The sequence below is a fragment of the Carettochelys insculpta genome, chromosome 1 (assembly GCF_033958435.1).
Source record: "Carettochelys insculpta isolate YL-2023 chromosome 1, ASM3395843v1, whole genome shotgun sequence".
Lineage (NCBI taxonomy): Eukaryota > Metazoa > Chordata > Testudines > Carettochelyidae > Carettochelys > Carettochelys insculpta.
The window spans coordinates 331988692-332011947 of record NC_134137.1 but is presented as its reverse complement, the minus strand read 5'-3'; the positions used below and the strand labels follow the sequence as shown (position 1 = coordinate 332011947).

The following is a 23256-nucleotide window of genomic DNA, read 5'->3' as shown; positions in this document are numbered from 1 at the left end:
ACTGCCTCCTCCCTCCAACATTTCTCCACCATTATACCCTCCCCAACAACCTAAGTAAACAGGCCTTGCAAAATGCACACTAGTTGAATGAATTCAGTCTACTGCAGACAACAGATTTAAAGAGAAACAGGGCTGCAAAGTGGAGGCCTCCGGTGCTGATTGCTCTTCCAGAACCCCCACTTCAGCTCAAATACATTTTCCCTTAGTGAATGTAACACTATGGCATGAAGAGAATAACCGTCTCTCACATAACACGCAGTCCTACCTACCCCTCTGAGACTAGTCTCTCAAGCAGATAAATCTTTAATCATTTAGCCTTTTTAAACCAGCATTTAAAACTTTTTCAAACAGTCCATGCTGATCATAAACCACTGGTGGTGTGTGGGCTGGCAGTTTGCATGACCTAACTAACTGGCTACCACATTCTGTACCAGATTCAGTTTCTACATTGACTTAAAATGCAGTTTTATGGTTCTGTAATCTAATCTTGAAGAGGGAAAGGGATGGATCATAGTAACCAAGGTTCAAGTGTGAAATAAATTATACAATCTCCTTGCAAGACAAAAAAAAGGTAAAAAAAAACCCATCCATGAGATTATTAGATAACCATTTAACAGCATCTGAAGGCCTGAGATCCAAGGCCCAAATTGTGGCAAGTAGACATACACCATCAAGACAAAAGGGTGGATCAAATCCTCACCACTTTTCTAGTAGCTTCCCTCAAGCTACCAGCAATGCTAGACTGAGTGAGTTTCAGCCAGTTAGTGCTCATCCACACCCTGGTGGCTGACCCAGTGCCTCGGTGAGTTTATAACACTGAAGTGTATGCTACTTATTTTATCAGGTCACTTTTTCCCCAATACATTTATATTACTGCATGTCACAAAGGAGTGTTGTCATTCAATATTGCCATTGACTGGGTAACACAGAGTACAACAGCAAATGAACACCCTTCTCACACCTTGAAGAACTGGACATTGCAGATGATCTTGCCATCCTATCACCATATACCTAACACCATAAAAAACAAAAACCAACTTGACTCAACACATTCAGCCAGCAACCTGGACTGAAAATTAATTGCAGTAAGACAGAGATCATGACTTTTGCTTCACCAACATGCAGCTAGAGGATTATTGCATATTCTAACCAATGTAGAAACATTCATATGCATGAGCAGCACCAGCAGCCAGGGTGGTGAACCAGGACATCCCAAACAAAATCAAGAAAGCCAGGAACACTCCAGAGCTTAAATACAGTCTGGAAACCATGAAAATACAACACCAAAACCAAACTAAAGATTTATCAAAGATGTTAACTGACGACATTACTTTACAGTACAGCATGCTGATGAATAAGCACTTATGTCACATCCAAACTGTCTTCATTCCATACCTACCTCAGGAAAAGTCCTTCATATCTTTTGGCCCAGAACAATCTCAAACCAAGAACTTTTGGCACAGCACACCCCAGAGGATATGAGCACCATCACTGACAATAGGCCCTGGAGAGGGATTGGCCATGTGCTTCAGATGGAAAATAATTAAATCACCAGTGGAGCAATGAGATGAATACCTGAGAGTAAGTGAAAATGAGGCCACTGAAAAGCATGGTGAAGAGTGGTGGAAACCAATCTGAAAATCCTGAGGCAGAGCTGGAGAACAATTAAAAGACTTGATAGAAACAGGAGTGGGGCTTCATTGCTGCCCTAAATGCTACGGGTGTAATGGTAATACACATGAAGGTTATCAGTTTAACACTTTTAATACAGCCTTATTGATGTACAAGTTTGGACTTCATTAGTCATGAAAGCTATGTGATATGCTCTACAATAGTCTTGAAAATAATGGCTACATTAGTGTAGTCCTACAGTAGCCATTTAAATGTTCTGTCACTCGCACAACCCATTTGAGTCCAATGGTCACTTTATTTTCCCTCATATCCCTCAGTGCCCCACATTCTGGGAGAAGCCTCCCAATTCACACAAGATTTGGGGGATGGATTCCTGATTAGCAGGCAGGAAGCAGATGCCAGTAATAACTCATTCATTCTGTGCCATGCATGCAAACGTGCTTTAACAGCCAGTAGGCCAAGCTCTTGCCTCCGATAAACCAAAGTTACCACACCACGGCCATGAATTTCCTTAACAAAATATTAGGAAATCTGCCACTAGTAGAACAGTGCTCTGGCTTCTGGTAACATCTGACTTTTGTAAGGGGATCTTTTTGAGCAGGATCCTAAGTACCCGCACTGTTCAGCAGCTTGACACTGGATTGCATTTTTTAAAGTTGCCTTTAGGCTGTTAGCACCCCGGATTGTTGTGACTTATGCAAGTGCCCTGCGCTGCCACCTTTGGGGTCAGGGACTCCCACAGATCCTCTCTTAGGAGTCACTGCAGCCAGATGCTAAAAGCAGGAGTGAATCTAAGGCTGTTGCACTTCTCCCGCACAAACATCTCGGTTTGGAGTAACTAGCTTCTCCTGGCAACGCTTCCCTGGCTGCAGCGGGGCCCCAGACGCACCTAGCCATGCCTTGACCCCCAGCCCCGGAGCAATGCGTGCCCCAGGCAGGGAGGGCCCCGGCTGCCCCTGACTAGGGAGAACAGGTCAGAGTCCCTACCCTGAGGACAAGCATAGCTCTGTCCTCCGGCCCGTGAGAGCAGCCCGCTCCATCCCCCAGCTGTGACCCGCGGGGGGGGGGGGGGGAAGCGGGCAGACAGCGCTGCCTGGGGGGCTGCCGGAGAGGCGGGCTGCTGGGGGAGGAGGGAGCCGGCCCCGGGCGGGGAGAGGCGGGCTGCTGGGGGAGGAGGGAGCCGGCCAAAGAGCGCTGCTTGGGGGACTGCTCTGAACCCCAGCAGCAGCTCCCGTCCCCACGCCCTCCGCCGGCTGCAACAACGCGGGCGCGGCGGGGCGGAGCAATAAACTGCCCCTGGCGGGTGCACAGCCGCAGAGCGGGGCCGCCCCGCGTCTTTCGCTCCCGGCCTAGGCGGGGGAGCTGCGCGCCGCGGAGCGGGACTAGGCTTGCAGCAGGCGCCCTCCCATCTCCGGCTCCGGCAGGCAAAGGGCACCTGAGCCTGCAAGCGGCGGTGGGGGTTGGTCTGGGGCGCAAGCGGCCGCTGCAGACTGAGGTCGGCAGTAGCCGGGGGCGGGGGGCTTGAACTTTCCAACCGACGAGCCCGGCGGAGCGAGGGCGGGAGCGAGCCCCCTGCCCGGCTCTGCCTGCGGACGTGTCCCTCTCTCCCGCGCAAGTTGCACTAACTTTGGGGAGGGGGGAGCGCCCGCGCGGTTTCGGTGGAGAACGGGCTTTACCTGTGGTTAGATTGTCATTGATCTTCAAAGGCACCCTCAGGATGTAGACCAGGAAAATCATGAGGAAGAACCACAGGGTCCAGAGGTAAGTCCATGACCAGACGATGCAGGACTTGAGCTGTTCCAGAAAGCCTGTCCCAGCTTCAGCCATGTTTTTGAGAGAGAGGAGAGGAGGGGAAAAAAAAAAAAAAAGCCAATCCTGCTCTCTGCTGCCACAACCTCTCAGTGTGTATTTATGGGATGATTCATGCCTCCCAAAGTAGCCTCCCCCGGCCGCCCCCTCTCAGGGTTTCCATCCAGGCATCTCTTCCAGCCGCAGCATAACCAAAATATATTTTAAAACCCTACACAAATAAAATGGCCCCATCCCACCTCTGTCTGCCTCTTTCTGCGCCTAGGGTGCCCCAGTTTACAGCTGCAGCTGGGTGGCCCCAATTAAACTGATTTCACAAAAAAGCCCATGCAATGAGCAGTTCAGAGTGTGTGTTTGCAGGTGCTGGGAGCAAACTGGGCAGTTTAGATGTTGGATTCTGCACAAAGCCAAACCTCTTTTAAAAAAAGTGAACGTTTTTCAGGGGCTTTTCACCTCCACCTCTTTCCTCACTGGATTAGGAGTAAAACCAATGAAGAATCTTTGTGGTACCTTAAAAACTAAAATATATTTGGGTATATGCTTTCATGGGTAAACCCACTTCACCAGATGCATTGCACTCCAGTGCATCTGACAAAGTGGTTTTTACCCACAAAAGCTTGTGTTCAGATATATCTGTTTAGTTTTCAATGTACAACAGGACTTCTTGTTTTTACAGATACAGATTAACATGGCTACCCTCTGAGACTAGATTAGTGAGAAGCAGGGCCTAAACTTTCCAGCATGCCTTCCTAGAGCTAAACATGTTGGGGAAGAGTGGCAGTGAGGAAAAAAAAAAGAAAAGAAAAGATATCTTCTGTCACTGGGACAGACACAATTTCTACCCTTTGGAAAGGGGAAGAGTTTTGGTGACTCCGCTGAGGCTATGTCTAGCCTAGAGCAATCTGTCGACAGCAGTTTCTGTCAGAAGATATCTTCCCAAACTTCTGTTCACAGATCGTGGCCAGACTGACAAGCAGATCAAAAGAGCAATCAACTCCATCAACAGAGCAGCTGGACTGCCCAGCCACTCTCTTGAGAGAACTCTAAGCAAAAGCAAGCAGACAAGGCTGCCTGGTGTCCCTGATGCCCAGTCTGCTGACAGAGGGCCCCACTGCCCCCCAGAACATCCAGACCAGCCTTCTGTTTACAGACTCTGTTGACAGAGGTGTTCTGCCTCATGGGAGAGTGTCAGAACACTGTGGACAGAAGTGCTGCATTCTGTCAATTAAGTGTGGACAGAACACCTCGGGAACATGGGTTTTGACGACAAAATAATCTAGTGTAGACATAGCCTGAGAGACTAATCTCTAGCCCAATTATAGTGAAATCCCAATGGGTCTAGGTGTGTTAGCCCAATCGCTGAGGCATGGGACAGTGGGAGTAGACTTTTTGCTACCTTATGAAGGTGGAGAAACATGTGCAACAAAGGAAGTGAGGTTGGAAAACACAACTGTATCCCAGGCTTGCAAATTGTTCCAGAGCCTGAGCTGATGTTTTCAAATCAAATCAAATCAAATCCCACTGGCTCCAAACCCACTGTAATTTCATATTCTTTGCAAATTGTGTAACTTCCCCCAGGAAGACTGGAAGCTCAGGAGCTTAGTGTCTGAGCCTCTAGTTGGAGCTACAAGTAAACTTGCTCTCACCTAAGGGCTGTAGAGGGGATTCATTCTTTCTCTGTGTAAGTGGTCTAGGTGTTACTACATGGGACAGTGAACAGCACCCTAGGTGTGTGGGTTACATTTACCCTGGCCAAATATATGTCTGTAAGCCTCTTTAATAATTTCAAAATAAAATGCATTGTTACTTGTTTCATATCTACTTGTTTGGATAGCACCCAATGGTTCTTAAACATAAGAACCTCTATTCTTTGAGTGCTACCACAGTAAAAATGAATTAGTTTTATAAAGATGTATCATCAGCATCATGAATAACTGTGGGCTCAGCACCCGTTGGTGTCTGATGCCTCTCTCACTATTTCTTTCCATCCTTCCCTGTCCAGTGCGGAGTGGCTTAGTTTCTAGCTCAACTATAACACCTATAGCAATAAATAAAATAGAGACAAAACGGATGAGAAATGTACTTTATTAATGTAAACAAGTGTTGGTTTTTGGAAGTGGTTCCCTCTATGGTCCCTCCTCTGAACTGGTTTAGATGTTCTGTCTTCTATCTCACTGATCCATTTATCATCTTAATACAAATATTCTGTTTTCAGCTTCCATATTTATTTATCTCCCTAATGCTGTCCTCAAAGATAGGAGGCCTCCTGTATATTTAATTACTCACACCAAGCCAAACCTATACCTTGTTAAACCAGGACATCAACACCTCAATTTTTTTTCCCCAAACACCGCTATGGGACTTTTAATCAAATGACAAGAGTTTAGGATGTCATCTTTATGTCTCCACCAAAATTTCAGCAGTTACTTGATTGCTTGGAGGTTGGGGGAGGCAGCTCCAGAGAGTAGGAGGTCCTCTGCAAAGCCCCAGGGTGAGGGGAAAATTGACGAAATTTCACAGAACATGTGTACAGTTCTTATGGCACACTAGTTGAAAATCACTTGTGTGAAGCTCTGTTATCTGATATTGTTCAGAGACTTTGATCAGGATTAACTGTAAAGAATTTAAACATGTGCATACTTTAGCCTCTGAACTTTCTAATTCTCAGAACTGAAAACTAGAGTTAATTGTTTTGGCTTCATTAGGTCATTCAGTTCTATTTTCTCCACAACACAAAAACGGCCAGAATGTCAACATATTTTAAGCCTTGTTCATTTAAAGCATATGTTTTAATCAGTCTTTTACCTTGCTTCCTACTGAATTGTATATTACCATTTCTATTTCCATAATAAGATTTTGCAGTCATGTCATGCTATTATTCCAAGAATCTCAAGTAGTTTCACAATGAGGTATGTAAGTATTATAAAAATTCTAAAAGGAGGGAAATGACCCAGATTAGGTAAGTGCCTTGCATGAGGTCACACAATAGGCTAGGCAGAGCTAGCAACAGAACCCAGTGTTTCACACTCCTGGTAGAATGCTCTCTCACTGCCGCCTGTGTGTGAATTCACTGGAAAGGTAAACAAGAAACACACACAGATATTATGTCTACCCCTATGTATACAATAGCTTGCATTTTTACATTAAGTACATATGACATAAGATATCCTTGATGGTATGAGTCACTGAAAACAATGGTGAACAAATCAATACCTACTTTTGCAAATAATATTAAGGCTTGGAGGAAGATATTCATGTGTGCCTATGATTATATACCATGATCCTGAGCATTTTTGCATTACAGGTGGACTAAAATGCTCTTTGAAGTATTCTCTCTTTGCACATATTTCTCCTTTTTTGTAATCCAGGGATGGCCAGCTGGTTATTATAGAGCCATGTATTATATATTTATTTTTATCTATCTATAGCTAGATAAAAATGAATATATAACACGTGGCTCAATGCCCTCCACAGAGCCAGGCACCCCCAGACATCTGCTCAACTTGATGTGGGTGACTCACCAGAGCCATTCACTTCTCCCACCAAGCAGTGGGCCATGTGTGCAGAGTGGCAGAGGACATTCTGGGCACATGGCTTCAAGCAGCAGTCACATTTAATAACTCAGAGAGCCTCATGTGGCTTGAGAGCCAGGGGTTGGCCACCGGTGGTGTATTCCATTGACGAGGAATCCAAATAATGAATAGACATTTTAAAAAGCAAAAACAAATTGTTCAGAAGCCTAGTGACTGAGGCAGTCAGGCCATAACAGAATGCAATTGTAGTCTTCATTACAGAAGAAATGTATTTTTAAACACAGATTTTACTTACCCGATAAGATCCAAGTTATCCCATCTTTGACGTGTAAATAGTCTTCTTTATGCTGTGCACAACTGGAAAAATGCCATAGTTTTAGTCCCAGCAGTTTATAACCCAACTACTGCTAGTTTATTTGCCAGAACCTAATTTCAGGAGGGTTTTTTTTTGTTGATAACCTTCATAATGGCTAAATTAGGGCAGGGATTTAAAGTTTCTTTGTCCAATTTATATTTCTAGTGATGTCATCTTTTTCAGCAGAAATACTGAATCTTGAACACTGGTCCTGACATGTAAAAAAATAAAAAGGTCAAACTCCATATTTAAGTCTACCATGTAGTCTGTTAATGATTCAGGGTGTTAAACAATGTTCTAAATTATTTTACAAACATTTCAGTTAACCTCAATGTCCCTGATTTCTGAGTGGCTCAGAAGTCAATACTTTTTTTCTAGACCTCTAATTTATATCTTCTTTAGAATGTCACATTTTAAGTTACACTTAGGAAATTCTTTGCTGGAACAGAGAGATTGCTAGATACCTCTTCGGGGGAAGGGAGTGTTCAGAATGTCTGAGAACATATACATGGTTTGGTGAACATCAGCAATTATTGTCTTCCTGGGTCAATAAATCTTGATACTCACCTCAGGATACAGATATCTGCTTATTGATCATGCTCCAGGCAACAGTTGCATGGCCCATTAACTTTAGTACTTGGGTTAGAATTACTGAAAAATAAATGGTCTCCTAATCTTTTATTTAGCTTGATAAGTAAGGGTAGTTTATAGCACTTCAGATGAAACATGGCACTGTACAAACATGTAAGATGACTGCTCCTAGTGGCTTTAATCTAATGTAGACACAAACCAAACAATTAAGGATCATTGCATGAGTGGGAGCAGACAGTCTGTCAGTGGAGGTCATGATGGTTTGTTAAAAACATCCTAATTGGAGTTAAAGCATTTGAGAAAAGTTAGTGGCAGTTTTCGGATCATATCAATTGTCTGATATCAAAGACAGAAATTTATAAAGAGTCTGTGTTGGAGTAGAACACATAGTTCTTGGCCATTTCCCAGTGAATTTAAAATATGTTGATATAGATTGAAGATTAGACTTGATGGCAAGTTTTTAATCTATTTTTGTGGAACTAAAAGAAGACAAATTGAACTGAGTGCTCTGTTTGGACTTTGTCACCCAGTATCTTAAATTATTTTATTAATGGCATTGCAGGTCTAATTTCAAACTTTAGAAAAGGAGGAGAGTGCTATTTTAAAATATGCCAGTGCTCATTCGCATGGAGTTTTTAAACACCTAGCCTATGTTTACACTAAAGTGATCAGTCAACAGAAAACACTGTCAGGAAATATCTTCCAACAAAACTGTTGACAGATTGTGGCCACCCACCAAAGCCTGGCCGCTCTCTGAACAGAATGGGCCCCGGAACCCCATTAGACAGGGTCACATGGCTGACAATCCCTTCTGGGTGCCCCAGCAAGGTGCACCTTAAAGGGACAGACTCCCAGATACCCATTCCATGCCCATGCTGAAGCTTGCTTATCTCCTCGAGGGACAGCATAGCTAATGCAGAACTCCCTTGCTTTTTGAGAGAGACTTCGTGCTTTCCAGCCAGCCATGATGTCAGAGCAGCCCCTGGGCTTGCATTGACCTCACTCACAGTTGCTTCAGCTGCTGCTGAACCTGATTCCGGCCGTTCTTCACCTCCTCCAGTGGGATATGCCTGACACTGGCTTCAAGGAGCATGCCGTTGGCACCATATGGGCCCACCTGTGCTTGCCCCTGGGTGATCAGGTGGGTCTGGAGGTATAGCACCATTTCCGACTTGTGGGACCAGCTCATCATGGGGCAGTGGGACAATCAGCAGTAGCTCCAGAACTTCTGCATGCAGAAAGACACCTTCCTGGAGCTGTGTGTCTGGCTCGCCCCCGCCCTCCAGAGACAGGACACCTGGATGTGGCCCACCATCCCTGTTGAGAGGCAGGTAGCCATTGCCCTACAGAAGCTTGCCACCCCTCACAGATACCACTCCATGGGAATGAGTTTGGTGTAGAGAAGTCCATTGTTGGGGCCATCCTCATGCAGGTAAGGCACTCTTGGGTCAAAGGTCCTGTTTGGGGGTAGGAGGTGTCCTGCCCAAAGGGAACCCCCGGAGAGCGGGGCTGGAGATGTGAGGAGTTGTGGGAAGCCCTATCCCCAGGGGACCATGCCATCCCACCCTCACACAGCCCCACTGCCATGGGGGCACCCGGAGAGCTTGCGGGAAAGGGGATAGGAAGGGGCAGGGGAGCCCACAGGGAACCAGAGGCTCTGTCCCTCAGGTGTGTGTTTGGTCTCCTCCCCTTGTAGTTTGTGACAACCATCCTGCTGTGGAGGGCTGTCTGTCTTGCAGACAGGAATGTAGTCAGGACCGGATTCACCACCCTGGGGTTCCCCAACTGCTTTGGGTAATTGACGGGTCCCACATCCCCATCCACGGCCCAATTCATCAACCACAAGGCGTACTACTCCATTGTGCTGCAGGCCCTGGTCAGCCACTAAGGATGGCTCCTCAACATGAACATTGCATGGTCAGGCCAAGCACACAACATACAGGTGTTCCACAACTCTGGCCTATGCTGGAGGTGGGCCCCTACATCCCCCATTGGGAGCTGGTGATTGGGGACATGTGCATGCCATTGCATATGGTGGGGGATGCTGCCCACCCCGATGCCCTGGCTCATGAGGCCATACACTGGCCACCTGGACCCAAGTCAGGAACTGCTTAATGCCTGACTTAACTAGGCATGGCTGCAGGTGGAGTGTGCCTTCTGCTACCTGAAGGCATGCTTTAGGTGCCTCCTCACCCATCTGGACATGGGGGAACAGAACATCCTGCACGTGGTGGCCAGGTGCTATGCCCTCCACAACATCATGGAAGGGAAGGGGGAAGCCTTCTCCTGTGGTTGAGTGTGGATGCCAGCTGTGGCTACAAACAGCCAGGTGCTGCTCTGGTCCACCAGGCCCACAGGGACAGGGTGCAGATCCAGTTGGCCCTCAGGGAGACTTTTCCCATGGCCCCAATGACCCTCCCCAGGGCACACCCAGCAGGGGCCTCAGGCCCACAGCCCTACCCCGTCCCCACCTTGACCCCTCCCTTCACCCCCTCACCCTTTCTCGACCCCTTCCCAATAAACATGGACGCAGGGGTGGAAAACAAAAACTTGTTCTACTTTAATGGGGATGAATATGTTTAAAATAAACTTTGTGATAAACAGTTTACACTGTGCCATATAATTTAACTATATACAGTGGCAGGGGCAGGGAACTTGGTCAAAGAAGTTACTCACCTTCATGCAGTAACAGTGATTCTTTGAGATGTGACCCCGTGGGTGCTCCACCTTAGGTGTCAGGCTTGCCCTGGCACCACAGCATAGAGATCTTGATAACTGTTTTCAGCCAGACTGCACATGTGCAGGCTCTGATGTTCCGTTTCATGCTCTATCATGTGCACAGTCCAGTCTCAGCCAGTTCCTTGAAACCACTTCAAAATCTGAAACAGAAAAGCACAGAGAAGCATCTGACGTGGGGAGGAATGGTGGGTGGTGGAACACCCACGGGGACGCATCTCGAAGAATCATCGTTACTTCACGAAGGTGAGTAACTTCTTTTTTTTCTTCGAGTGTCCCCATGGGTGCTCCACCTTAGGTGACTGAGTAGCAGTACTCCCACTGAATAAACAAGGGGTGGGTACCGGATTCAAGTCTTGTCCAGGACAGACAGCACCGCCGTGGACGAGGAGGTATCCTCAGTGATTTGTTGGTAGGCAGTGTAGTGCCTGACAAATGGGTCGTAGGATGCCCAGGTCGCTGCCCTGCAGATGTCACGAAGGGGGACTCCTCTGAAGAACACTGAACACTGCCATCGCTTTGGTTGAGTGTGCCCTGAGCTGGTACGCAAGGACATGCCCCGCAGGGAGTAGAAAGTTGTGATGCAGGACATGATAAGGTTAGAGAGTCTCTGTGAAGATATCACTTCACCTTTAGAGTGACCAGCTATAGACACCATCAGTCTCTTGTTCTTCCAAAAGGGTTTGGTTCTGTCAATGTAGAAGGCTAGAGCCTTTCTGACATCCAATGAGCACAGTTGCGCCTCGCACGCCGAGGCATGCAGTTTAGGATAAAATGCAGGCAGCACTAGTAGCTTTTAGGTCGAGCGCCACAAACCAATCCCCACAATTTAGCACAGGAATTATGGAGGTCAACATCACCATTTTGAAGCATTGTTTTTGGAGGCAGCAGTTCAAATTTCGAAGGTCCAGAATGGGCCTCCAACCCCCAGATTTCTTTTGGGTGAGGAAATATCGGGAATAGAAGCCTCTCCCTCTAAACTCATCCAGAACTGGTTCCATTGCTCCTATGGCAAGTAGATGATCCACCTCTCGTCGAAGCATAGTCTTGCGAGAGGGGTCTCTGAAGAGGAACGGGATAGGTGGGGTGGTGCCTGGGATGGCTCGAAGAGGGATGACATAACCCGAAGACACTATTTCCAACACCCATCTGTCTGTTGTTACCCTGGACCATTGTTTGAGGTATGGTCACAAGCAGTGCTGAAACAACATCGGGGAAGGAGATGTGACTATTGTCCTGATGGGAATGCAGCTCTCGATGTCACCGTCAACCTTTCTGCCTTGTTTGTTGCTCTTGTTGGCCATGAGGTTGGTTGTTCCTATGCCTCGGTGGTCTCTGAGGAGGACTGTCCTGATCATGTTGTCTTGGCTGAAATGGCTGGGAGTACCTTCTTTGATACAGGCTGAATCTTCTGCTTCTAAATGGTGGTGTGTACATACCCAGAGTTCTGATGGTTAGTATGGGAGCCCTTGCTGGAGTGTAGCACTGTATCTGTAGACTCAGTGAAAAGTTTTTGTTTGTCAAAGGGCAGGTCCTCCACTTTACTCTGGAGCTCTTTGGGAATGCCCCAAGTTTGAAGCCAAGATGCCCTCCTCATAACTATAGCCGTGGCCGGAGATCAAGCTGCCATGTCAGCCATGTGGAGGGCAATCTGGACGCTGGTCCTGGAAGTAGCATAGCCTTTCTCGATAATAGCTTTCAGCAATGGCTTCTTAGAGTCAGGTAAGTACTCCATTAATGATGTTAGCTTGGTGTATTTGTCAAAGTTGTGGTTTGACAAATGCACCGCATAATTGGCCATGCATAACAGAAGCATGGGGAAAGAATAAATCTTTTGGCCAAAAAGGTCAAGACGCTTAGAGTCCTTATTGGTAGATTTGTACTGAGGCACTTTAGCTCTTGACTGAGAAGACTCCACCACCACTGAGTTTGGCTAGGGGTGGGTGAATAAGTACCCACAGAAGGGGCAAAGTATTTATCTACTCTTTTGTTGGTAGCAGGAGCAGAGTCTGGCGTCTGCCGTATGTTGTCGGCTGCTTCCACAATGGCCTCACCAAAGGGGATAGCAATCTTTGAGGAAATGGGGGGCTGCAGGTTCTTTAACAGGCCTTGTTTCCTCTCTTGGATTTCCGCCAGTTTAACACCTTGCGTACTGGTAACTCTACAGAATAAGTGCTGAAACTCCCTGAGATCGTCAGGGGGAGATGTATTGCCAGGAGTAACAGCCTTGTCAGGTGAAGATGAGGACAGATCAGTTGGCAATGACGGCCTAGGAGAGGCATCAGCGTCAGAAAAGTGGGCCTCCTCTTCCCCAGGGTGAGGTGGCGGAGATGCCGGAGTCAGGCTGGGAGACCAGGACACCACAGAGTACCTTTCTGGTGACGCCCATTGTTCATGCACGTCTCATTCTCGATGATAACGTGTCTCATAGTCTGGGGATCTGGCACAGCAAGGATGGTGATGATGCCTCGCAGGTGAATAGCATCTGTATGGGGAATGGTACCTATAGTCATGCCTGTGTGAAGAGTTAGACTGAGTGTCTGGATGAGGGAGCTGGCAATATGGAGGGACGGCTATTCTGGTGCCTCTGTGATTCAACCTTGTACAAGGAAGGGGATCATGGCTATAAAAATGGTGACAGCGACCTCGATCTGTGATGAGGCAATGAGGGACACAGGAACAGTGATGGAATCGAATACCGTCCTAGGGAAATCTGCGAGGTAACAGAAACAGGCAGTGACAATAAGCAAAGCGGTGAAGGCTCAGGAGTGCACCTGTGCTGTGTCTGAGACCTAATGTGCTTAGGGTCTGTGTCTGCAGTTTTAGGTAAGTCCTTAATGGACTGTGAGACAGTTGGTGCCAAAGAATCACAGCCAGGTGCTAGTACATTCAGTGCCGTGGGAGTTGGTGCCATGCAGGTTGATGTCTTGATCAATGCTGGGGCCTCCGGTGCCACTGGGCTTGAGCCCATCAGTGGCAAACATTGTGGCATGGAAGCCATCGGTGCTACCTTTGAACACTCGGGAACTGATCTAGCGCTCGGCTCTTTTGTGTGCTGGCACTGTTAGTGGAGCCACTCTCTTGGTCTTGGCCTTTTTCAATGCACCAGCGACTGTTTCAGTAGCGCTTTCAGCCTCACTTGTCGTTCCTCTGGTTAAACTTGGCAACAGTCGAGTTGGGGGGTTCTAGGACGCTTGTGCTTGACAGCGTCAATAGAGAAGGCTCTGCACTTTTGCTGGCTGTTTTGAGAAGGCTCAGCACTTTCAAGCGAAGAAAGCTGAAGGGCCTTGTCAAACAGGATGATGCATAGATGCAGTTCCCTGTCTCTGGGCCCATGTGGTAAGCTTTGAACAACGTGGGCACTTCTGTGTAATGTGCCCTTCTCCCAAGGACTGTATGCATTTAGAATGATGGTCCGAGGCAGGCATTGCCTCCTGGCAAGAGTCACACTTCTTAAAACCGGCTGTGCCAGGCATGATTATCGCAGTTCTTTCAAATGTGGATTGAATTACTTAAAGATAAGGAGTCCATTTGCTCCATAAAGATTGTCAAAGCAGCATAACTGGTCGTTGACTTAGCAAGCACCTTGGAAAAATTCAACTATAAACGTCAAGCTTTAAACTTTAACTATATAAAAAGCCTCTATTTCAGGTAACAAACCCAAAGAGAGGAGATGGAAGAAGAATGGTCTAGCTGAGGAAAAGGTAGAAGCTCCATCTGCAGCTACTGGTGGTTGAAAGGAACTGTCTGAGACTGGACCATGCACATGATAGAAAGAATGCAAAACGGCGCGTCAGAGCCTGCGTATGCGCGGTACGGCTGAAAAGAGCTATTAAGATCTCTGAGCTGCAACGGGAGAGCAAGCCTGACACCTAAGGTGGAGCACCCACAGGGACACTCGAAGAACGGGGGTGGGGCCATTTGAACTTGGGTGGGGGGGGTTGGGGGGCATCAATCCAGGAAGTGGTTAGAGGCTGTGACCCTACAGAGGTGATTGGCCCCAGAAGTGTTGGCCCTAGGATGCCCTCCTGACACAGGTATGGGGTCCCCTTCAGGGCTGGGTTGGAACTGGGAGTATGGGGAGATATGGAGGCAGTGGGGTCAGGCTTGGCAGGGAGGGCAGGCATGGCATGGGGGTGCTGGGGAGCAGGTCCATGGCCATCTCTCACTGCATCAGCTGCAATACACCTGGGAGCAGGGCAGAGGGGCAAGAGGGAGCGGCCGTGGCAGGGAGAATGGGAGCAGGAGCCACAGGTGCCTGGGCCAACAAGTCCTGCCAGATGCCAGTGGTGTCATGGAAGTGGCACATCAGTTGGTCCCAGGCCCGCATCTACCACACCTGTTCCCATGCCCTCCACTTCAGGTAGTCCTGCAGCCACTGCTCCAGGAGGTAGGTGAATCTCCAGGGTATGGCTTTGTGGGCCCGCTGGAGGTCCTCGTCCTGCTGGTGATGGCCCCTCTGGCCATGTGCCCATTCTTGTGGTGTGGGAAGTTGCAGGCCTGCCCTGGTCCCAGTTCTGGGATGGTGCAGCTGTAAGGAACACAAGGAGGGGAGACAGTGAATCATTCATGCCATACAGTCCCTAGGGCCCTGCCCCCGACCATGACCAGTGGCCACCACCTCCAAGGTCAAGGGATGGGGGTGCCCTGGATGGTGGGCCCTACCACATGGGGACCATACAGCATCCTGGGGACCAGGTTAACCATTGCAGGCCTCCTCTGTGCCCCCCACTTGATGGGCTAGTGGCCAAGGGGCTGTCCAGCCACAGTTGCGTCCCCCCATGGGTGGCAGATGACCTGGGCACAATCTGGTCCTCCCCGAGGCCCCTGCATACCTATGTGGCTTGCAGCACTGCCTGTGGGAGTGGGTGCTGCCTCCTGCCTGCACACATGCCCCTATGCTGGGAGCCACAGTCCTTGGTGTGTCTGGGGTTAGGCTGGCACCTCTGTGGCTGGCCCGCTTCCAGCCAGAGTAGAGGCTTGCAGCCCCCTCTCCCTGAAGCTCATCCAACCTCCCATCAGGCTGGCAGTGGGCTGGCACCCATGCCTGGGGGCTGCCTGGTGGGTTCATGTAGGGCATGCTGCCTTGCACATGGTTCCACATGCTGGGACTGCAATGTGAGGTCCAGCCCAAGCCAGCCTGTCAAGTCTTGCAGCACAACCCATCTACACCCACCCTGCCATGTGGGCTGAGACACACAGGTTGCTTACCTCTTTGAGGTACCCTCTGGTCTGGGGATGCACTGGATGTGGCCTGGCTCAGAGTCCAGGCTGATCACCAGCATACCCCCACTGGCCTTGGACCCTGAGTCTGCCTCCCGCTTGGTTCCGGGCTGCTGCTGCTGCTCCTCCTGTGGCTAGTAAATGATGTTGCTCTGACAACTCAGCAAATGGCGAGTGCAGTGCAACCAGTCTTATCCTCAGCATGGGGGCTGGTAAAGACGACTCAGAGACCGTCTGATTAAAGGGAGCAGGGTACCTAACTTCCTGAAGACTTGTTTAAATTCAAGGAAGATGGGGAAAGTGAATGCAATGGGCTGAATCCCAGGTCTCATTGAGAGTGTCATGTGACTTTGATCAGACCTTCTGGCGCACCCCTCCACACAGTCCTACTGAGCCAGCAGCTCTGGTTCTCCCCTGCAAAGGCACAGATTTGGAGTTACTGCAACCCAGCGTAGGAACACAGACACCAGTAACTACTCAGCTCTGGGAGGGCTCAAGTCCATGCAACTGCCAGCATCCAGGAAATCTCCCCAATGGGACTAAACCCCCCAGTAAATCCATTTTACGCTGTAGGAAAGTTTCACATAGAAGAAAGCTCAAATTTTGCTTTATCAGTGAAAGATATGCAGAGAGAGAGATGGGTTTTAATGGCTTCTCCCTCAAAGTTGGGTCAGCTCCTTCTTGTGTCCTCCTGAGGTGGGGAGCAGTCTGTAAAGCCAGCTGCATACAGTCATTGTTTGCTTCCCATCCATTAAATGGAATTTCCCTAGGGCAGGAACGCTTGGTTCAACTCCCACTCCCACCTCTATAGAAGAGTACAAAATTCAAGATGAATTCCAGCACCAAGTGGCATGGTCACCTATCCTGGTGTGACCAACTGCTGGAGAGATCTAGTCCCAAATCCTTGTCTTGAGCACTGGACCATTTTACTTAAGTACCACTAATGGCTTTCACTAGAAGACCTAGATCAGGGGTCTGCAACTTGCAGCTCTTTAACGACAGGTAGATCCTGGCATCTTCCCATTCTGCATTTCCTCCCTTCAGTTTTTTTTTCCTTTGAAGATAATTCAACACATTTTCCTTTAGCATGGCATGGAGATAATCCAGTTCAAAACATGCAGTCCATCTCCACACTCCTGCCTCTCATACTCTTCCCCCTCCCTCCCATCTTTCATCTTAGGTCCATATAATTTATGCTGCTAAGGATGTGACTAACTCACCCCTGAAAAACATAACAGTACGCTGATTTAAGTACTGATGTGGGTAGCACAGTCTGGGCAGTGGGAGTCTCTCTCACCAAAATAGCTATTCCTGCTCATTAGGGGTGGATCAATTACGTCGCTGGAGAGCTCCCTCCAGTGGGTTTAGGAGTGTCTGTACTAGCAGCACTACAGCAGTTATCTAGCCCTAGCCTAAGTCAACAGCAGACCTGTTGGACTAGAATGGCTGCATTTTACTAGTCACCATACAAAAAATGCCAATTATATCAAATTTGATATTTTTTTCTTCTAGACAGGACAAACCCTTAAGCCAATTTAACATTTAATGCAGTGTTACTTTAATAGACAAATACATAACTGAGTACTGAGTCTCATTTTGGTAGTAAGTAGGTAGCTTAGCTTGCTGTTTCAACAAAACATCCCTCCCCCTATTACACTTCAGTTTCAATGTTCAGTCAACCAGCTGTAGGTTATGGCATATATTTCTTCTTAGTGAGATCATCCCATAATGTTGGTTTACTTGACTTGGACGTAATTTTCATTTTGCTTCAATCATTTTAGTCTCTCAAAATATTCCATATGTGATAACATTACTAAAATTAAAGCACTTGTTTCTGTATTGAAAACCACATATTTCAAAACAAAAAGCACTCTTAGCAATTTTCTGAGCAGAAACAAAGAATTGCAAAAGTAACAAACTAACAGTAGTCCAAGAGAAGTGCTAAGTTTTTTGGTAGTAAAGTAAACTAATCAACTGAAAACCATGATTTTACAAATCCCATTGCACTCGGATTTTGTTAGTATGCACAGTGCTTATCTCAGAATTACAAACTACAAGTTAGCAAAGAATTATCAGATTTCTTTTCACTGAATGATTTCAAATGAGAGCTATTTTGATTCTAAATCCAGTACGTCCCTCTGGCTCCAAGCATTCGGAAAAAACAAGACTTGCAGCTGCATAGTTTTAGCTTTACAAGGAAAAGATAAGGGTGGGGGAAACTATTCATATACCTAAACTTTGTTGCTTTATTTGACTAAACTAAGTTGGTGGATACAAATTCAAAGCCAAGAATGGAATTAGCACTTTTAAGTCTCCCCACCCTTGCTTAAGCTTGTTTGAAGTGCAGGTTCTCCTTTGTTCCTTAACAATTAGATCAGATCATACACTTTGCCATTCCCATTAATCATTCCATGCATTGGGACCTGTGTGACACTGTTCCTCACGACCAAAACCCAGAAGCATCTGCACATATGGGGTCTCCACATTGGCCAGGGGGAAACTGATTAAAATCCACCACACTTTTAGGGAATGAAAGCACACACACTTTTTGTTTTGGGTGCTTTTCTGAGATGGAGGAGTAAACCTTTTTCACTGCACACCACACAGAACAATGAGTGGAAATGGACCATTAGCCTCTATTTGTAACTCCTACACTTAACTACTGTCCACTTTCAGTGAGATGTTTTGAGTTTTTTTGTTTTGTTTTGTTTTGTTTCATTTTAAATACATAGCTTGACACTCGTTCTCCAAGGAAAAATTGCACACATTTTGAATACAAATCTAGTCTACAACTGTAGGCAGACTGGCTTTATGGTACTCAGAACAGCTTCACTTTTCCCTAGAGTGGCACAGCCTTTCCCTCCTGAGATACAGCTAAGTTTTTATTGCTGAAGTATGAAGCTATCCTGACACATTCATTCCACTTTTTATAGACACATAAAGGAACAAAGTTAAACCAACATCTACTTAATGACAGCTACATGAATGACATGTTAATTTCACACACATTAAGGGAAATCATCAATACGGAGACTGGTTGTTGGCACACTACAGTGTACAATTTGGGATGACATTATTCAAACAATGTATCAGTTTTAAGCAAGACACACAAAAAAAATGAGCTGTTGTGAACTGGCCAGAGATCTTGTGTTGCAGAGCAAACTAATGCATATAGAAAGGTAAAAGTGACTGAAGTAGGGACTGGCTTACTGTAGCTTGTACAGGAATATTCCTGAGTTCTTACAGTGAAAAATTCAGCATGTGGCATAATTTTGGATTTGCATAAACTGTGTTAAGTGGCATGTAACCAGAAAAAAAAAAAAAAGCATAAACACTGCTTATTTTACAAGTCAAACTGGAAGCGTCTCAAATATATTCACATTGCACAGTACAAAGTACGTTTGATTCTTTCTATTCCAAAACCAGAAGTCCTGTAAGAAAAATAATAATGCATATTAAATCTATTACCACACCCTCTACAGTCACTGTTTTCTGAGGAATGCAAAAGCCTCTGAGGTAACCACTTACCTCTGTTTTACAGACTGCAAAAGATGCAGGAGCAGTATCAAAGCCATCATGCAAGCACATGGATGAATCTGAAGAATTTAGCCATTCTGAATCTGTCCCACGTGTGAAAAGCCACCTAAAATATCTGCTACCATTAGATTCAGACCCCCACCTCCTCGGATGGTGTATTAGGTACAATGTATAACTAAAAAAGTGTACCAACATGAAGTATTTGTAGATTATGTTTGGAATGGATTCATGCTGTTCAGGTTGTTGGAGTAATAGCCAGAGTTTGAAATTCACACAGTATGACTGCATCGCTAATGCTTTGCCTACTCTCACTCTCTCCAATATGTCTGATCCTGGAGGGGCAACATCTTAGGGGAAGGTGTTAGTGAGCTGATTATTTGCTCCCTGGTTGTTTTTCCCAGAAAAATATGAAACAAGTCTTGTTTTAGTAATAACCTAACTCACAGAAACCAGTGACCTAGAAATGAAAGACTCCAGCCCATTGTTATCCATTAACAATTTCCCGGAAATATTCAGTCACTTCTCCATTCTCCCCCAGGGCTGATTCTTCTAATCAGCAAGTATGTCAGGAAAAAACGCTGTACAATTTTTATATAGATCTAAGAAAAGGATTGTAGATGTTAGCCAATAAATCATTGTTCAGTCGAAGCTGCTATATGCTATTGTCCTGCCAGTTTTTTATTGAATAGCTAGTTTGCAACATATTCAATATAGTATTTACAGTCGCTTTTTTTTTTTTTTTTTTTTTTTTTTTTTAAAGTGTCCTGCCTAATAGTTAAGTTTTGAAAGAGTATGCGGCTGAAGAAAATCAAACACTTCTGTCTCACTCTACACTTGCAGATCTTGAGTTCTTGAATTTACTAACAGTTATGTACTCTTGTACAGAAAGAAAGAAGGTGTGTCATCTTAATTACCATGATTAGTGAAATGCTATGTATTTGTATGGTATAAAATAAAATTTGCATACATCTATATTCACCATTCTTCTCTTATGCCATGAACTGTAACTTAACCGTAAATGACGGGGTTCCGCTGTAAACAAATGAGAAGTCTGTTCAGGTTTTGATACTGTGCTGATCATTGCTGCAGCTGCGTATCTTCCAGAAGTACATTAATTCACACCACCCTTATTCTCTACAATAATTCTCACAATTCAAATCCAGTTTAAGAGCTACAGCACCACCTTTTTAAAAAGGCACCATCCTTTGTGTACAGGTTTTTTAAACAAAAGCCTATCTATTTCAAATTGTTGAAGTGTTTGACTGCATGTATGGCTCTATGCACAATTTCTTTTAACCTAAAATAACCATTTCGATCCCAAGATAATTGCAGCACCTAAGGAAAGGATTCTTGTTTAGCAGATTGAGATCCATTTTGGTTTTCAGAGACTTCAATCTCTTCTATTACCTACAGCCAAAAATAAGTTACTGTAAGCCAGAGGTGGCCAAACTGTGGCTCTTTTACTGTTAAAGTGCAGTTCACAAGCGCCCCGCCCACCCCACCCTCACTCTCCCCCTCCACCTTCCAGATTGGGAGTGGGGAGCTCAGGACCTCTGCCTTGCATGGGGGTGTGGGGCTATGAACTTTAGCCCTTTTGGTTCACTCCAAGCCTCAGCAGGTGCACTCCAACTTCTAACTTCTGAAGACTTGTATATGGCTCAGAGGACCAGTAACTTATATTGGAGTGCCCAAATTTATTTCAAGCAGTCCTCAGCCAAGTGATAGTATGAACATGTTTCTTACAATGGGGGAGGGAAGGGCAATGAGCTATGACAGCAAACCATGTATGTACCTGCATGTCTAATATAATCAATAAGCAACCACAAGTTTCAAAGTGAGACTCAGTTTTAAATAGCTTTTTTTTTTTTTTTTTTTTTTTAAAAATCTCACACAACAGGATCAACCAATAATTGATTTGGTACTCAAATAAATAGAAAATCTGCATTTTAATGTCACATTGACTTTTAGTACATTTTAATCCAAGAAAAAATAGACATAGTAATGAGTACATATTATATATTACAATATGCCTTGTTATATTACATTTGTGGTTGTATGATAAAAAATAACTTCAGGGCAGATGGAATCTGAACTCACTTAAGTAACTGTCAGGAATAAAGCCTTACATGAATATATCAAATAAGTATTTTTTAAATTTCAAAATCTTAAAACAGCCTAAGACCGTGGCCTTGTTTAAAAAAAAGTTAACACAGGCAGCTGAATAAGTATTTTGAAACGTTTAAACATAATTAATACAGAAAATGCTTTCCCTAATCTTATATCCAATGGAGGGATTTCTACAGCAGCATATATTGCTAAATCCATGATGGGCTTTGAACTAGAAATGTACACTACTGATCTCCAAGGAATCCACAAAATTTCAGAAGTTGTTCACTTCATATGAAAAGCAAGACAGTTACTGTATGCAAAAATATTTTTCAAACCATTCTTAGTTTCATATTGAAATCTAAAGGCATGGTCTTTTCATTATTAAAAAAGGTACAACAAACTCTAGAGGAAGGTTTTCAGCTACACTGATTTTGCATCCCTCTGAGGAAAAGGAAACAAACTGAAAAAAATGTTGATTAGTTAAGTTTTGTGCTCCAAGCAAACTACTTACAGTGATTTTTACAATGGCAAAAGCCCATGCTGACTTGGGTGACTCAACAGTTCCAAATACTTTTGTAATAATTTTTATTTGTATACAAGAACACTAGAATTATCCAGTCATGCAATGTTCATCTTAAGCATTCTGCATCTCTTTTCCAATCTTATAGCTAAGGATCTTGTTCCAGTCAATCTTAGTGCGAGTAACTGGTAATTGTCGACGTAAGGCTTTGAAAGTAGTGTCTGACATAGTTTGATAATTCTCACTGATGGCAGTCTGTTAAAGCAAAGATTTAAGAATTACTGAAAACAAACTACGCTGGAAAGAAGAAGAAGAAGAAGAATGGAAAAAGTGGGATACGTCTAGAGAAAGAAGGATAGCTCAGTGGTTTGAGCATTGGCCTGCTAAACCCAGCGTTGTGAGCTCAATCCTTGCGGTGGCCATTTAGGGATTGGGGCAAACAGATGTCAGGGATGGTGCTTGGCCCTGCCAAGGGGGCAGAGGAGTGGACTAGATGAGGTCCCTTGGGGGGGGGGGTGTGTCTCTCTCTCTCTCTCTCTCTCTCTAAAATAATCACAGGGTAATGTGTAACCTGTTGGCTCCCATTTTTAAGTCTTACTAAATGTAGGCAGTTTAAAAAATTAAGCCCATACTTTACAGTAATCTTGCAAATGGGGCCTCAAAACAGTCAGTTTATAAAGTTAAAGACTAACATTTTTAATAGGGGTGGTCAATTTGTACAAGCAATACACTTAGGGCTGGCAGAATTTAAAAAATTCAAACTCATATCAATGTTATTTTAAGCATTTTAAAAACACTGTTTAAATTTTCCTTTGTGGGAAATTAAAGGGTGTCAATGATAGCATGTTGAGATTCAAGAAAATTAAAGCTTCAACTGTTAAAACCAAAACTCCTTACAACATCTCAAATCCATGAAGTATTTTTAAATCAAACTCAGATTCCCAAGCAAAATTATTTCACGTGGTCACTATAACTGTTATCCTTATTTCCCACACTGAGTCTGTTTGTTCCAACCCCTTGTGTCTTATCTTCGTAGACTGTGAGCTTTTAGATGGCAGGTTTTTTTGTTTGTTTTGTCAGTACAGTATCTAGTATGCTGGAAACCTGATATCTTAATAAGGTTTCCAGGCACAAGTATAATGCACACAATCTCATTTCAGGAGCAAACAACCTCTTATGAAAGGCCAGCCCACAGTTAAATACTCTCACTG

General features: G+C 45.3%; 2 protein-coding genes and 1 long non-coding RNA gene across 4 annotated transcripts in view; 1 reads left to right on the top strand and 2 right to left on the bottom strand.

The window, feature by feature from the left end:
• Positions 1–3462, bottom strand: part of ST7 (suppression of tumorigenicity 7) — a 246770-nt gene extending 243308 nt beyond the window's left edge. Inside the window, exon 1 of one of the 2 annotated variants that reach the window (XM_075014925.1) lies at positions 3309–3462. In XM_075014925.1, coding sequence (XP_074871026.1) covers positions 3309–3459 — 151 coding nt within the window. In that variant the 5' untranslated portion in view covers positions 3460–3462. The remainder of the gene's footprint in view (positions 1–3308) is intronic. The other variant, XM_075014909.1, reaches the window with a different exon arrangement.
• On the top strand, positions 2971–20860 carry LOC142023700 (uncharacterized). Its single transcript, XR_012648294.1, has 3 exons — positions 2971–3393; positions 14308–14469; positions 19421–20860. It is a non-coding gene; the product is annotated as an uncharacterized LOC142023700 (long non-coding RNA).
• Positions 20861–21373: 513 nt separating this feature from the next.
• The window catches only part of CAPZA2 (capping actin protein of muscle Z-line subunit alpha 2), a 41797-nt gene continuing 39914 nt past the window's right edge, over positions 21374–23256 (bottom strand). Inside the window, exon 10 of the mRNA XM_075014895.1 lies at positions 21374–22300. Coding sequence (XP_074870996.1) covers positions 22160–22300 — 141 coding nt within the window. The 3' untranslated portion in view covers positions 21374–22159. The remainder of the gene's footprint in view (positions 22301–23256) is intronic.